Below are 15403 nucleotides of genomic sequence, written 5' to 3'. Positions count from 1 at the left end.
ATAGCTCGTCATTGTCAAAGTCAAGGTATTATCAAAGTACCTATACATCACCTTATACATTCATTTTCTTGCAGGCACTTAAAGCAAAATGAAGAAATGCAACAGAATTTATGAAAACTGCACACAAAGGAAGACTGACAAACAACCAATGTTCAAAGCAAGATAAACTGTACAAATAAAATGAATAAATGGGTAATTCTGAACATACAAGTTGTAGAGTCCTTGAAGACAAGTCCACAAGTTGTGGAATCAGTTCAGATTTGAGGTCAGTGAAGTTATCCACAATGCTTCAAACCCGATGGTTGAAGGGTAATAACTATTCCTGAGCCTACTGGTGTGGAGCCCAAAGCTCCTGTACTTCCTTCCCCAGAGGCAGCAGTGAGAAAAGAGCATGGCTTGGACAGTTGTGTCCCTTGATGATGGATGCTGCTTTCTGGTGGCACTGCTCCTTGCAGCTGTACTCCACGATGGGGAGGACTGTGCCTGTGACCGACTGGGCTGCATCCACTACTTTATGTAGGCTTCTCCGTTCATGGACATTGGTGTTTCCATGATGCAACCAGTCAGGATACTCTCCACTGTGCATCTATAGAAGTTTATCACAGTTTCATATGGCATGCCAAATGTACACAAACTTCTCAGACATTTCCCGCCCAATCCCCCTATTTTATGACTCAGTTGGTGTTCAAAAATCTGTTTGTCTTAACCTAAATCCTAAATTTACAATCCTCTGCAGAAGGAATTTCCCTCATCTCAATTCTAAGCGGTCTATTCCTTCTCCTGTGAGAATAAACCCTCACTCTAGAGGAGGGATTCCTAACCTAAGGCCCACTGACCCTTTGCTTAATGGCATTGGTCTATGACATAAAAAAAGATTGGGAACCTAGCGGGAAGGTTTGATGGTGCTGCACAGTGGAGTTTAAACTAGAGCTGCAGGTGGATGGAACCAGAGTGCCAGACAGTTAGCAGAGAGGTTGTGGAGACAGATGTTGATAAGACCTCAGACAAAGTCTAGAAGTAAAAGGTTGACCATGGTGTGACTAGTGTCCAGAGCTGCATATATTTCAATGCAAGAAGTATCGTAGGAAAGGCAGTGAGCTCAGGGCATGGATCAACAAATGGAATTATGATATTGTAGCCATTATTGAGTGTGGGCACGTGGCCAAGTGGTTCAGGCATTCGACTAGCGATCTAAAGGTCGTGAGTTCGAGCCCCAGCCGATGCAGTGTGTTGTATCCTTGAGCAAGGCACTTAACCACACAGTGCTCTGCGATGACACTGGTGCCAAGCTTTATTGGCCCTTGCCCTTCCCTGGGACAACATCAGAGTCGTGGAGAGGGGAGACTTGCAGCATGGGCAACTGCCGGTCTTCCATACAACCTTGCCCAGGCCTGCGCCCTGGAGAGTGAAGACTTTCCAGGCGCAGATCCATGGTCTCGCAAGACTAATGGATGTCTTTAAGCCATTATTGAGACTTGGTTACAGGAGGGGCAGGACTGGCAGCTCAATATTCTGGGGTTCTGTTGTTTTAAACACAACAGAACAAAAGGGATTAAAGGGGGAGGGATGACATTACTGGTTAGGGAAAATGTCACGGCAGTGCTCCATCAGGACGGACTGAAGAACGCGTCTAGTGAGGCGTTATGAGTTGAACTGAGGAATAAGAAAGACATGACAACGTTAATAAGGCCTATTTTACAGATCATCCAACAATCTGAGGGATTTAAAGGAACAAATTTCTAGAAAGATCACAGACTGTTGCAAGAAACATAAGGCTGTTATAGCAGGTGGTTTTAAACTTTCCACATAGTGACTGGAGATCCCATAATGTAAAAGGACTAAATGGAATAGTCTTTGCCAAATGTGTTCAGAAACGTTTGCTTCATCAGTATGTAGAAGTCCCAAAGAAAGAGCGTGCAATACTGGATCTGCTATTAGGAAATGAGACAAGGCAGGTAACGGATAATCACAATGCCATTAGCTTCAAAGCAAATATACAAAAACACAAAATAATCTGCAGATGCTGGGGTCAAAGCAACACTCACAACACGCTGGAGGAACTCAGCAGGTCGGGCAGCACCCGTGGAAATGATCAGTCAACGTTTCGGGCCGGAACCCTTAGGGAGGACTAAAGAGGGAGGGGGCAGGGGCCCTATAAAGAAGGTGGGGGGAGGGTGGGAAGGAGAAGGCTGGTAGATATCAGGTGAAAAACCAGTAAGGGGAAAGATAAAGGGGTGGGCGAGGGGAAATATACAAAAAGATAGGTCTGGTCCACCGATTGAGATTCTGAATTGGAGAAGAGCCAACTTTGATAATATCAGAAATAATCTGGCAAGTGTGGATTGGAACATGCTGTTTTCTGGCAAATATGTACATGGTAAGTGGGAGGCCTTCAAAAGTGAAATTTTCAGAGTAAAAGCCTGTCAGAATAAAAGGTAAAAATAACAGGTGTGGGCACCCTTGGCTTTTCAAAAGATATTGAGGCCATCCCTGGTTAAGAAAAAAAAATGGAGGCACTTTCCAGGTATAGGCAAGTAGGAACAAATGAGGTGCTTACGGAGTACAAGAAATGCAAGAGAACACTTAAGAAAGAAATCAGGAAGGCTAAAAGGAGGCATGAAGTTACTCTAACAGACAATGTGAAGGAAAATCCTAAAGGATTTTACAGATATATTAAGAGCAAAAGGACTGCAGGGGACAAAATTGGTCCTCTGAAAAATCGGAATGGTAATCCATGTGTGGAGCCAAAACAGATGGGGGACATCTTCAATAATTTTTTGCATCTGTGTTAACTAAGGAGACAGACACAGAGTCTATAGAAGTGAGGCAAAGCAGCATCAACATCATTGACCCTATACAGATTACAGAGGAGGAGGTGTTGCTGTACTAAGGCAAATCATGGTGAATAAATACCCAGGACTAACAAGGTGTTTCCTTGGATCCTATGGGAGGTGTGCACAAATTGCCAGAGCTGTAGTAGAGATATTTAAATCATCCTTAGCAACAGGAGAGGTACCAGAGGACTGGAGAACAGCCAATGTTGTCAGCTGTTTAAGAAATGCTCTAAACAAGGAAATTATCGGCTGGTGATTCTAGCATCAGTTGTGGGAAAGTTATTGGAAGGTATTCTAAGAGACCTTATATGTAAGTATTTAACACGAATTGGTTATGGATAGTCAACATGGCTTTGTGCATGGTATATCTAACCGATCTTAAGAGTTTTTTTGAGGAAGTTACCAGGAAAGTTGATGAAGGCAAGGCAGTGAATGTTGTCTACATGGACTACATGGTCAAGAGTCAGGCCAGGTTGGGACACTCTGGGCACCAAGCCAATTTGAAGAGGTCAAGAACAGCTTCTTCAGCAGTGATATCTAGCAGCCATTAGCTACAGCGAGGTCCAGGTCCTAGTGCAAGGTGCAATCCGCTGCTCTTTGGTCAATTTAAACGCCGGCCCAGACTGCGGGCTCCTCTTGTTGTTGCTCACTTCCATTGTTCGCATGATTTGTCGTTCCCCCCCCACCCTTTTTCTGGGGGCTGGTCTTTTTTCTAGAATTGGATTCTTTCAGGTTCCTTGCTTTGCGACTGCCTGCAAGCAAACAAATCTCAAAGTGCTATAATTTATACTTCATTTGATAATAAGTATACTTTGAATAGTTTTTGACTTTAGTAAGGCATTTGACAAGGTCCCGCTTGGGAGGTTGATCAAGAAGGTTCAGTCACTCAGAATTCAAGATGAGGTAGTAAAATGGATTAGACATTGGCTTTGTGGGAGAATGGTAGTAGATGGTTGCCTCTCTGACTGGAGGCCTGTGACTAGTGGAGTGCTGCAGGAATCGGTGCTGAGTTCGTTGTTGTTTGTCATCTATATCAATGATCTGGATGATAATGTGGTTAACCAGTTCAGCAACACAACACAAAATGCTGGAGGAACTCAGCAGCCCATGCAGCATCTATGCAAAAAAAGTAGTCAACATTTCAGGCCGAGACCAAAGTACAGGAAATGGGATGCTATGTTGAAGTTGTAAAAGGCATTGGTGAGGCCGAATTTGGAGTACTGTGTGCAGTTTTGGTCATCCACATACAGGAAAGATGTAAATAAGGTTGAAAGAGAACAGAAAATCTACAAGGATGTTGCCAGGTCTGGAGGACCTGAGTTGTAAGGGAAGGTTGAATACGTCATGTCTTTAAGGCTTACAATGTTGCAGAAGATTGACAGGAGATTTGATAGAGGTATACAAATTTATGAGAAGGATAGATAGGGTAAATGCAAACAGTCATTTCCACTGAGCTTGGATGGGACTACAACCAGAGGTCATGGGTTAAGGGTGAAAAGTTTAAGGGGAACTTGAGGGGAAATCTCTTTATTCAAGAGGGTTTTGTGAGTGTGGAGTGAGGTGCAGCAATAAGTAGTGCATGCGAGCTTGATTTCAACGTTTAAGTGAAGTTTGGATAGGTACATGGATGGTAACCATATGGAGGGCTATGGTCCCGGTCGCAGGTCGATAAGAGTAAGCAGTTTAAAGAGTTTCGGCATGGACTAGACGGCCCAAAGGGCCTGGTTGTGTGCTGTACTTTTCTATGACTCTGTAAATCCCGCTATAGAGCTTCCAGCTCTCAGCACCTACCCACCAATCTGTCTGACAGCAGGCTTCAAAAATCATCTGTTTCCAAATTCCTGTGAAGAATTGCCAATTTGATTCAGTCTTTTGTTCATCAGTCAATTCCAAGGAAGAAACAACTTCCACATAGCCATGAGGGTCAGTGGGTTTATAATAGACAACAGCAGATTAAGCTATCTCCAAAGAGAGAGACAGAGAGATTTTTACTTGTAAAAATGCCATCCCCTTCTCCCAATACCTCCGTCTCTGCTGCATCTGCTCTCAGGATGAGGCTTTTCATTTCTAGAACAAAGGAGATATCCTCCTTCCAAGAAAGGGGCTTCCCTTCCTCCACCATCAACGCTGCCCTCGACCTCATCTCTTCCATTTCTCACATCTGCCCTCATCCCATCCTCCAGCCACCCCACCAGGGAGAGGGTTCCTCTTGTCCTCACCTATCACCCCACCAGCCTCTGCGTCCAGCACATAATTCCCTGCAACTTCCACCATCTCCAACGGGATCCCACCACCAAACACATTTGTCCATCCCCCCCCCCCATCACTTTCTGCTTTCCACAGGGATCGCTCCCTACACGACTCCCTGGTCTATTCATCCCTCCCCACTGATCTCCCTCCTGGCACTTATCCTTGCAAGTGGAGCAAGTGCTACACCTGCCCCTACACCTCCTTCCTCACTACTATTCAGGGCCTCAAACAGTCCTTCCAAGTGAGGTGACAATTCACCTGTGAGTCTGTTGGGGTCATATACCGTGTCCGGTGTTCCTGGTCTGGCTTCCTGTATATTGGTGAGACCCAACGCAGGTTGGGAGACCACTTCACCGAGCACCTGCACTACATCCGCCAGAAGAAGCAGGATCTCCCAGTGGCCACCCATCTTAATTCCACTTCCCATTACCCTCCTGACCTGTCAGTCCATGGCCTCCTCTACTGTCGCAATGAGGCCACACTCAGGTTGGAAGAAAAACATCTTATATTTCATCTGGGTAGCCTCCACCTGATGGCATGAACACTGATTTCATGAATTTCCAGTAATGTCCCCCACCTTTCACCATTCTCCATCCCCTTTTCCCTCTCTCACCTTATCTCCTTGCCTGCCCATCGCCTCCCTCTGGTGCTCCTCCCCCTTTGTCTTTCTTCCATGGCCTTCTATCTTCTCCTATTAGATTCTCCCTTCTGCAACCTTGCATCTCTTTCACCAATCAACTTTCCAGCTCTTCACTTCAGCCCTCCCCCTCCCTGTTTCACCTACCACCTTGTGCTTCTTCCTCCCCTCCCCCCACCTCCTTACTCTGACTCCTCATTTCCCCCCCCACCCCCGATGAAGGGTCTCGGCCCAAAAGGTCAGCTGTACTCCTTTCCATAGACGCTGCCCGGCCTGCTGAGTTCCTCCAGCATTGTGTGTGTGTTGCAGTCAATTCCAAGAAAAATTTTTGTGAATCTATGTTGAAAGGTAGTATATCTGCCTTTAGGTAAAAAGAATCAATGCTCACAGAGTGCTCCAACCAGGTCTCACCACAAACCTGCACAATTTCAGCAGGATGTTATTAGTTTATAGGTGAAAAAAAAGGAAAAAGGTACGTAGAATGTCCAGTGGGTATTTGTTGATTCAGCATGGGAGTTAAAAAGAAACGTCTGGAGCAAAAGACTAGATCCATTGAAACCGTTGATCATAAATTTGGGAATTCAGTTCGGAGTCTGTCATTAACTCAAATGCAGTGACTTTTGCAATTCCATAACTATGGCTTGAATGCCATGTACAGCAAGGCAAAGAGAAAATGGTTCATTAAAAATTAAACAGAATCACTTCAGATTTGAAGCCTCTTTGGTGAAGGCAACATGCACGTTAAAAAAAAAATTGGGATGATCATGTATGTAATCGCAGCTTAATGGTCATAGTTCAAGCTTCAGAACTGTTTGTTAACAGGCATTACAGAAGTGCAAAAACAGCAAAAATGTAAATATTAATTGTAAACTGAACATTGTGATTTACTGATTGTCAGGCTGCAAAGTATTCCAGTTAATTTATTTCATTGTTGTAATTACTTTGGAAAATTATCAAGTTATATAAAAACAATATTCAACTCTTAGTATTGGAGTGATATCAGGTTCAACCTACCTGCCCCCCCCCCCATCGTGAATCTATGAATCTGATCACAACTCCAAATGTGTGGTGAAAATTAGTTGCTATATTATAGTTCTCACTTTTGGCAGCGAGTCCGCTCGAGTTCTAAAGACGTGTATATGCTGTAATGTGATACCACCAACAGCAGGACTAAAAATGGAAATTCATAGTTTGTACAGTGTAAACAATGCAGTGGAACTGAACAGTGTACTGGTACCAGTGCAGAGCAAAATACACTGACAGGCCCACCTGCAAAACTTGAAGCAATGGCACTTTTTAGCATTTCAGAGCCTGGCATTTCTCAGGAAGTATTTTGATGTTATCTGAATGGTATGCATAACAATTCTTTAACACTAAAAGATCAACTGGGAAATAAAATAATTCGGGCAAGAAATAACATTTGCGCAGAGCGCCACCTGGTGTGGTATTATGCAAATATAATCAGTTCTTTCGTGGCATCTCAAAAGTGAACCACCTCAGAAAAATTACAACTGTATAAAGTAGGAAAAAAATTGGTGCTTTGCTCTATGTATCTATTTAAAGTTTATTGATAAATGGAGACTGGACAAAAAGTCTCCATTTATCAATGTTTTCAGCTCTGTGCTAAAATGCAAAATACTAACTCCTAATGCAAATGTACACTGAAATATATTAACTAATTCACCTCTCCCTATACTGCTTGGTTTGTTCAGTTTTTTTCGTCAACTTTCTTGCTTTACTCCTGTGTTAAAATATCCATTGCTCTTCAGATATTTGTATTTTGCTCCTGTCTAAATGAAATGGCAGAGATTTGTTCGCACTTGCTCACTGAGGTAAGGAACAACAGCAACATAGGTTCTGACATCACCGTCAACTCGTTTCATTGTCAACTTACACCCCCATCCAAATTGATGCTACACAATTAATTTAAGATTTCAAATACTCAGTTTCAGAAAGGCAAAATTATAAACATCAATGCATACTTACCAGATGTTTCTGTATAATCTGCAATCTAGAAAGTGTTCTCACCCTAAAATTAAGAACAAGCAGAATGTTTGAATCATTGTTGACAATTGAGAACAAACTTCAGGGAATATAGAGCAAAGGGTTAAGATTCAAATCAGATAACACAGCCCAATGGTCTTTTTTCCTATGATGCCGATTGTGTTTAGGGAGATTTAATCAACATTTTAGTCCACTAACACAATAGGGATCATAATTGGTGTCACTTTATTATTGGCTTCACTTGCTTCCCATTCTCTGATCTCCTGAAAACCTCTCTGAGAAATGGGTAAGTAAATGGTGAGGAAAAAGTGAGTCACATTTATGTAGTACTTCCCATACGTTCAGGAAATCAAAGCACCTTACAGATACTAACACCTTTCCAACAGTGGCACTGTTGTCATACCACACTACACCCATTCTTTGCATAGCAAAACTCACAAGCATTGCAATAAAACACAGATAATCTGCTTGCCAGGGAGACAACGATTGCTTAGGGCATCCTGTAAACTACCCTGCTACACTTCAAAGCAACGCACAGAAATTTTTACCTCCAAATGAAGACTGACGTGGCCTGAACTTCAAAGTTGTATAAAGGATCACTCTTCTGACAGAGCTGTAATACTATATGGATCTTGGTACAAATTTGAAGATCAACTCTCAAGAGTGGAACCATAAATTTCAGACTCAAGTGCTCACGAATTCACACCATAATTCAAGGTACAAGATGCGTCACAGGCTCAGTGGGTTGGACGGCCCTGTACCATATGTGTATTGCTAAATACTAAAATCTTCCTGTAATTTAATTAGAAAACTTCACAGTAATGTTCGTAACTGCTGCCAAAGGCCATTCCACAAACATTCACAGATACCACCTTATCTTACCTGATCTCCCAGCTGGCTATTTAATCATCTCTCACAATTGCTATTAATGGTACCATCAGGAATGCTCATACTTTATTTATTGAAAAAAATATATTTTTCTAAGGTACAATCCAAAGACCTGTCCTTGCATGAGACAAAAATTAAACTGATCAGCTGTTGTTACTTTTTCCTTCCTAAAAGGCTGTCAGAATTACGACTAATTCCTTGCAGGCCAGAACCTCAAACGGGACTGTTAGTAACTGTACCACCACACTGGTCTGCCAATACCAGTAACTTCATCGGCATTCAATCTGCAACAACTTTAACAGGTCACAAAACTTCCAGGTTTTCTAGTTTGCCCCTTTTCTTTGATTGTCAACAGGCAAACGCACCAATGTAATATCATACAAAAACAAAGAGCTGCAGATGCTAGAAATATGAAATAAAAACAGGCAACGCAGGAAACCTTTGCAAGTCAGACAGTATCTATGAAGTGGAAAAGGTGAGTGGCTGCTTCAGGTCTTTTGAAATTTTGACGGAAGTCTGTGACTTGAACGTTCATTGGTGTGCATTTGACTGACAGGCCTGACCAATGCCCAACACTGGAATTTCTGCCTATTCCCTTATTTTTGTTTTTATTTCTTTTTTCTTTGCCTCTCTTCTCTCCTAGCATCTGATCTTCTATCATTCCTCCTCTCCTGAGCACAGTGCTTTTTCAAATACATATCCCAACTTTTCATTATTCCTTAGCCTTCCAATGAATGAGGCTAGTCCAGCCTTTAGATATTTCTACTATTCACTGTTTAGTGGATTTCAGTGAAGAGTACAAACTTCAGGCTGTATACTGTATATATGGTCTGATATTAAATGAACCTTTGAATCTTGAAGCCACAGTTTCTGTACCTCTCTAGCAACCTCCCAGACAATGACATCTCTTGCCTGCAGTCAATGCCAATTTCCTACTTGACTAATTCATTACCCTACGCTGACTTCGTAAACTCAGCAATCACTCTCCACTTCCACGTCTCCCTCCAGAACTTCCATACGCTTGCAAACAAGATTTCTGTCATTCATGTCCTCGTTCTGGATGGCTACATTGACATGGTCTTCGCATAAACCTGGAGGATGTGTCAGACTCACAGAGCACTACAGCATAGAAACAAGCCCTTTGGCCAATCTAATGTCCCAAACTATTATTCTGCCTCGTTCCATCGACCTGTACTTGGATTGTAGCCCACAATACACCTTCCATCCATGTCTTTAACCAAGTTGCTCTTAAATGGTGAAATTGATCCACGTCCACCACACTCTCACTACCCTCAGTGAAGTTAAACCTCATGTTCCCCTTAAATATTTCACCTTTCACTCTTAACCTATGACCTTTAGTTCGAGTCTAACCCAACCTCAGTTGAAATAGCCTAATTTCTATCTACCCAGTATATACCCTCAATATTGAATACTTCTATCAAATCTTCCCCCATTCTCCTACTCTTCAGGAAATTAAACCCTAACATATTCAACCTTTCTCTACAACTCAGGTTCTCAAGTCCTGAAGTCCTGGCAACAACTCTGTAAATTTTCTCTGCACTCTTTCAATCATATTGATCTCTTTCCTGTAAGTAGGTGACCAGAACTGCACCCAATACTCCAAATTAGGCTTCACCAACATCTTACACAACTTGTACAATGTCTGTATACTGTCCATGATCTCACTGTTATTTTTACCTTACTTCTATAGATTCTGTGTTCACTTCCAGAGATGATACAGATCCTGAAGAAAGGTCTCGGCCCAAAGCGTCGACTGTTTATTCATCTCCATAAATGCTGACTGACCTGCTAAGTTCTTCCAGCATTTTGTGTGTGTTGCTTTGGATTTCCAGAATCGGGAGACTTTCTCACGTTTATCCATTTAAGACCTCCCACATCTTTCAGCAAAAACTTGCTCCTACATCTAGTCTACCAGGCTGCATCTTCTACCAATTTGCCACCTCAGCCTCCCAACCCACTGCAATGCATTGAGTGGCTCTGTCCACCCACTGCTCTGGCACTCTCCCTTCTCCTGTGGGTAACTAACATCAGTGTTCTGAATCAAATTTCTGTCAGTTAAAATGCTCACTTTTTACAATACACCTAAGTAAATTGAAAATTGCTTAATCCCCCTCCCCACACTTTAATTTCTGCAACAAGAAGCTTCTTGCCCTCAGTGATTTGAACCTCTCTTTTTTAAATAGATCCCCTGCTCTCCTTTCCTTCCATTTCTCATCCTGGCCATGCTGTGTTGAACACCTGACATCTTCCTTCAGTTAAGTTCAAGAGGCACAGACATGGCAGTCCACTAATTTAGCCACCCACTGCCAGACGCAGATTTCCCAAATATAGGATCATCAGACCTTGTCTTTGTCTTGCAAAAAGTCCCAGAACACAAAAGCACACTCTTTCTAAACTAAGTCATTACGTACACCAGCTACTAGCACCCGCTGAGTATGCAGAAGTATTCTGCTTGATACAGATCTGAGCTTCAAGATCCCAGATATTGTCCCTTACTGATTCCTCTGATACAACATGAAATACAATGCTACAAAAAACCTCAATCCACAATTTTTCACCTTCAATTTCCTCAGTGTGCTCTTGCTGTTCTCCTGAGCTTCATCTTCCGTGAACTTCTCATTTAAACTCTGCTGCCCAGACAGTCCTGCATCCATCAATTTCATCCTCAATTCCACGTCCACTCCTTCACATATTGTGTTGCTGTTGAATGGAGCTACTCCTAAATCTGCAGTGCCTCTCCATTTCTTCCATCATCTCAAAATATTTCTATTAACCCATTTTGATCGCTTCTCCAACCATTATTCAATGTCAGTTGCTTTGCTTCAGTTTCTTTTCCCGTTAAGCATTTTGGGACATTTACTACAACATAAGTTTTAGCTGCCAATCTGGTCTTTTGTCCTTATTAAATATATATGAAGTTTGTTGCAAACGTCATCAAACATCTACAAGTATTATAGTCCTCCTTTCATTCTGTAACACTCCTACGCAAACTGATGCTGTTTGGTTTGGAAACTCTCTACAACATCAAAGCCCTTAATGTATACAACGTCATGTGAGCTACAATATTATTTTTGTGTCCAGTAAAGAAAATATCCATTGTATCTCTCTATAGGGTGCACTATAAAATATTCTGTTAAGAATTATTAGAGAATGGCGTACTTTGGGCTTAAATAGTCCGAAAACTTGTGCGCAGCACAAGTGATGCAAGAGGCTTGGAAAGGCGTAGCAATTTGAGCCTATGGGCGTCCATGCATCCAAGAGAAAATTCCGGAAGTACAATGGTTCATAGTGTATGCCGGTGGCAGACAGGTTTTGACTATGGGACTACTGGAGAAAATGGATGTAATGAACAAAGGATTACACGTAAAAAAATAATTTTGATGGTGTGAGCTGAAAAGTATGCAAATGTCAAAATCGCGTCTAAATTATCTATTTCTCAATAAATGTATCGTCATATTGAAAATCAGCACTGCCTTAAAGGGATTGTTTAAATGTTACTGTTGCACGAAATGTGACCGCAATGTACTTGAGACAAGTTGCAACAATCCATAACCACTATGCAGGGTTTTTTTGCAACATTCCCACCACTGAATACATCTTGCAGCAATAAGTACCCCTCGACAACCAGTGACCCACCTGAGCCGAGAGCTAAAGCCCCAGAAACTCATCCCGAATCTGTTACACTACGTTTCAAACTCTACCCAGAGATTCCACTCGCTGCTGTCGACGTCACGCTTGCCGGCTGCGCAATTCCTTCCAGCTCTCTGTGTTTCCTGCCCGTTACAGCGGCCCCTAGGCGCTGGATGAACTACTAGCATGACGATGAATGTAGGCACATCATTTCCAAAGACACAAAGATGAAAACTTTGAAACGGCAGAAATAAATCAATAAAGCTACATTGATAATAGACCCACTAAAGTAATGGAGGTGCAGAAAAGTGGGTTCCTGGCCCCCACTCCCAACCACAATGTCCCAGCCTGCGATTTCCTTACACCTTGACGGGAAATGTAATCAAACCTGTGGAATCCAGAGCCAGGTCTTGGAAAACAGGGCCAGGGGCGGCACATTTCTACTCTCATTTATAAATGAAATTACCCCGGCCAAAAACCAAAACAAGCTGCCAATAGAACATAGAACAGTACATCACAGGAACAGGCCCTTTGGCCCACAATGCTGGTCCAAACCAATTAAATTAGTCATCAAATGGCCAACTAAATTCATCCCTTCTGCCTACACAATATCCAAATCCATCCATTTTCCTCACATTCATGTGCCTATCTAAATGCCTCTCAAAAGCCCCTAATGCATCTGTCTCCACCACCAACTGGACAACGTATTCCAGGTACCCACCACTCTCTGTGCAAAAATCTTGCTCCTCACGTCTACTTTAAACTTCACCTACTTTGATCCTCACGTCTACTTTAAACTTCACCTACTTTGATCCTCACGTCTACTTTGATCCCTCACCTTTAATGCATGTCCTCTGGTATTAGACATTTCAACCCTGGGGGAAAAGATACTGTCTACTGTATTTATGCTTCTCATAATCTTATAAACCTCGATTAGATCTCCCCTCAGCCTCTGTCGCCCCAGAGAAAACAACACAAATTTCCTCATCCTTTCTGGAATTTCCAGGCATTAAGAACTTTACTACGTCAAATTCATAATCATGGATTGAAAGAGAGGCGAGATGCACCTATTACTGGATATGGTGTTCCAAGAATCTGGGATAGAGCGACTCAAAGTTAATATATACTTCTTGATGGTGACACTGAAAGACCTAGCAGTATCGGCAATTACTGAGAAGATGTCATCCATATGAGAGATATAAGTAAATCGCACAGAGATTTAACACAGGAAACCATTGGTTAGAGAAGAAACAGAGGAGCTCGAACTGCAGTGATGCACGACAGTCCTCAATTATTCAAATCCCGAGGAAGAAATCACACTATAATGTGATGCATCTCAAAATGGTCATGGAGTAAGAATGTCGCAGAAAGAGTGATCAATTTTATTTGCTTCAAGGAATGAAATATATAATAGATGGGAAAGGACTTTGGGCAAGTGTATGTGGCTGAGGTAAACTTAAACTTCATTTTGACTATCAAAATCAATCATTATTGACCCTTGTATCATGGTTCCTGGAAGGCACTGAAGAATGTTATTAAGAAACTCCAAAAATATTGGATCCATATGAAAGGGAAAAAGATGGCCTTAGCAAAAATGATGAGCAGCATGCTTCTGATGGAACTTAGTATGACCCTACAATCTGCTAGGAGTTACCCAGTTCTGAAGCAATTGGGGGAATATAATTTGGCACGATTGCCTTGGGATCACATGAAAGGCACCTTGAAGCCACCATGCTTACTTTTATGGCTCACATATTCAAAGGTTGATAATATGTGGTGTCAACAGTATGGGAAAAATCTAATGTCAGGAGCTCACTGAATGGGTGCATGAAAGAGTGGCAGTTAGTGCAGTGCTATTACAGCTCACGGTGTTCCAGAGTCCAGAGTTCAATTCCAGCACCGTTTACATGTTCTATCTATGAACTGCGTGAGCCTCCTCAGAGTGCTCTGGTTACCTCCGGCTCCTGCGATCCAGGCATGTGCTGATCGGTAGGCTAGTTGGTCACAGTGAATAGTCCTGTGATTGGGCTAGTGTTAAATAGGTGGGTTGCTGGGCAGTGTGGAACGTTGGGTCAAGAGGGCCTGTTCAGGAATGTATCACTGAATAAATAAAATAAATAATTTCCATAAAGATCTTGAAAATCCTTCTTGGACTAGAGACCTACATATATTCACCTCTGCATTTATAAGTTACATATGGTTCATCAGAGTTTTCCAAATAAGAAAACATCACAACATCATGAAACAATGGTTGAAAGTGGCTAATCAAATGTCAGAATGACGTGCATTGACACAGAAATAGTCATTAGCATATTTCTCTCTATAAAGAAATCAGCTTTAAATTGCTTTGCACTGAAAAAACAGAATTATGCGTTGTGTTTCTACACAGTCCTTCATCCCTTCCCATCCTGTCTCCTGAAAAAATGCCATTCCCTTTTCTCAGTTCCTTTGTCTCCACCACATCTGTTCCCAAGATTAGGCTTTCATTTCTAGGATATCGGAGATGTCCTCCTTCTTCATAGAACAGATTTTCCCTTTCACCACGATTGATGCTGTCCTCATCTGCATGTCATCCTTTTCTAAAACATCTGCTCTCACCCTCTCATCCTCACCTACCACCCCATATGCTTCCACATCCAGCACGTCCTTCCACATAAATTCTGCCCTCTTCAATGAGATCCTTCCACCAAACACTTATTTACCTCCTCCCCCCTCCACTTTCTGCAGGGATCGCTCCATCCATGATTCCCTTGTTCATTCATCTCTTCCCGTTAATCTCCCTCCCGGCACTTATCCATGGAAGTGGAAGGAGATCTATACCCGCACATTCACCACCTTACTCACCTCTATTAAGGGCCCCAAACAGCCCTCTCAGATGAGGCAGCACTTCACCGGCAATTCTGTTGGGATCATCTAGTATCTGGTGCTCCTGATGAGGCTTCTTCCACATTGGTGAGATCCAACATAGACTGGGAGACCATTTTGTTGAGCACCTTCGCTCCATCCACAAAAAGCAGGATTTACCAGTGGCCAACTATTTTAATTATAATCCCCATTCCCTATCCAACATGTCAGTCCATAGCCTCCTCCACTGCCACAATGAGGCCACTTTCAGGTTGGAGAAGCAACATCTCATATT

General features: G+C 42.4%; 1 protein-coding gene across 2 annotated transcripts in view; it reads right to left on the bottom strand.

Annotated features, from left to right (window-relative positions):
• Positions 1-12379, bottom strand: part of hibch (3-hydroxyisobutyryl-CoA hydrolase) — a 146928-nt gene extending 134549 nt beyond the window's left edge. Inside the window, exons 1-2 of one of the 2 annotated variants that reach the window (XM_063051991.1) lie at positions 12271-12379; positions 7708-7750 (exon numbers count right to left, since the gene is read on the bottom strand). In XM_063051991.1, coding sequence (XP_062908061.1) covers positions 7708-7750; positions 12271-12302 — 75 coding nt within the window. In that variant the 5' untranslated portion in view covers positions 12303-12379. Of the gene's footprint in view, positions 1-7707; positions 7751-11192; positions 11473-12270 lie in introns of those variants that run through there. The other variant, XM_063051992.1, reaches the window with a different exon arrangement.
• Between the last annotated feature and the right edge of the window lie 3024 nt (positions 12380-15403).

This window comes from Mobula hypostoma, chromosome 6, assembly GCF_963921235.1.
Source record: "Mobula hypostoma chromosome 6, sMobHyp1.1, whole genome shotgun sequence".
Classification (NCBI taxonomy): domain Eukaryota; kingdom Metazoa; phylum Chordata; class Chondrichthyes; order Myliobatiformes; family Myliobatidae; genus Mobula; species Mobula hypostoma.
This window is presented reverse-complemented; position numbering and strand designations above follow the sequence as displayed.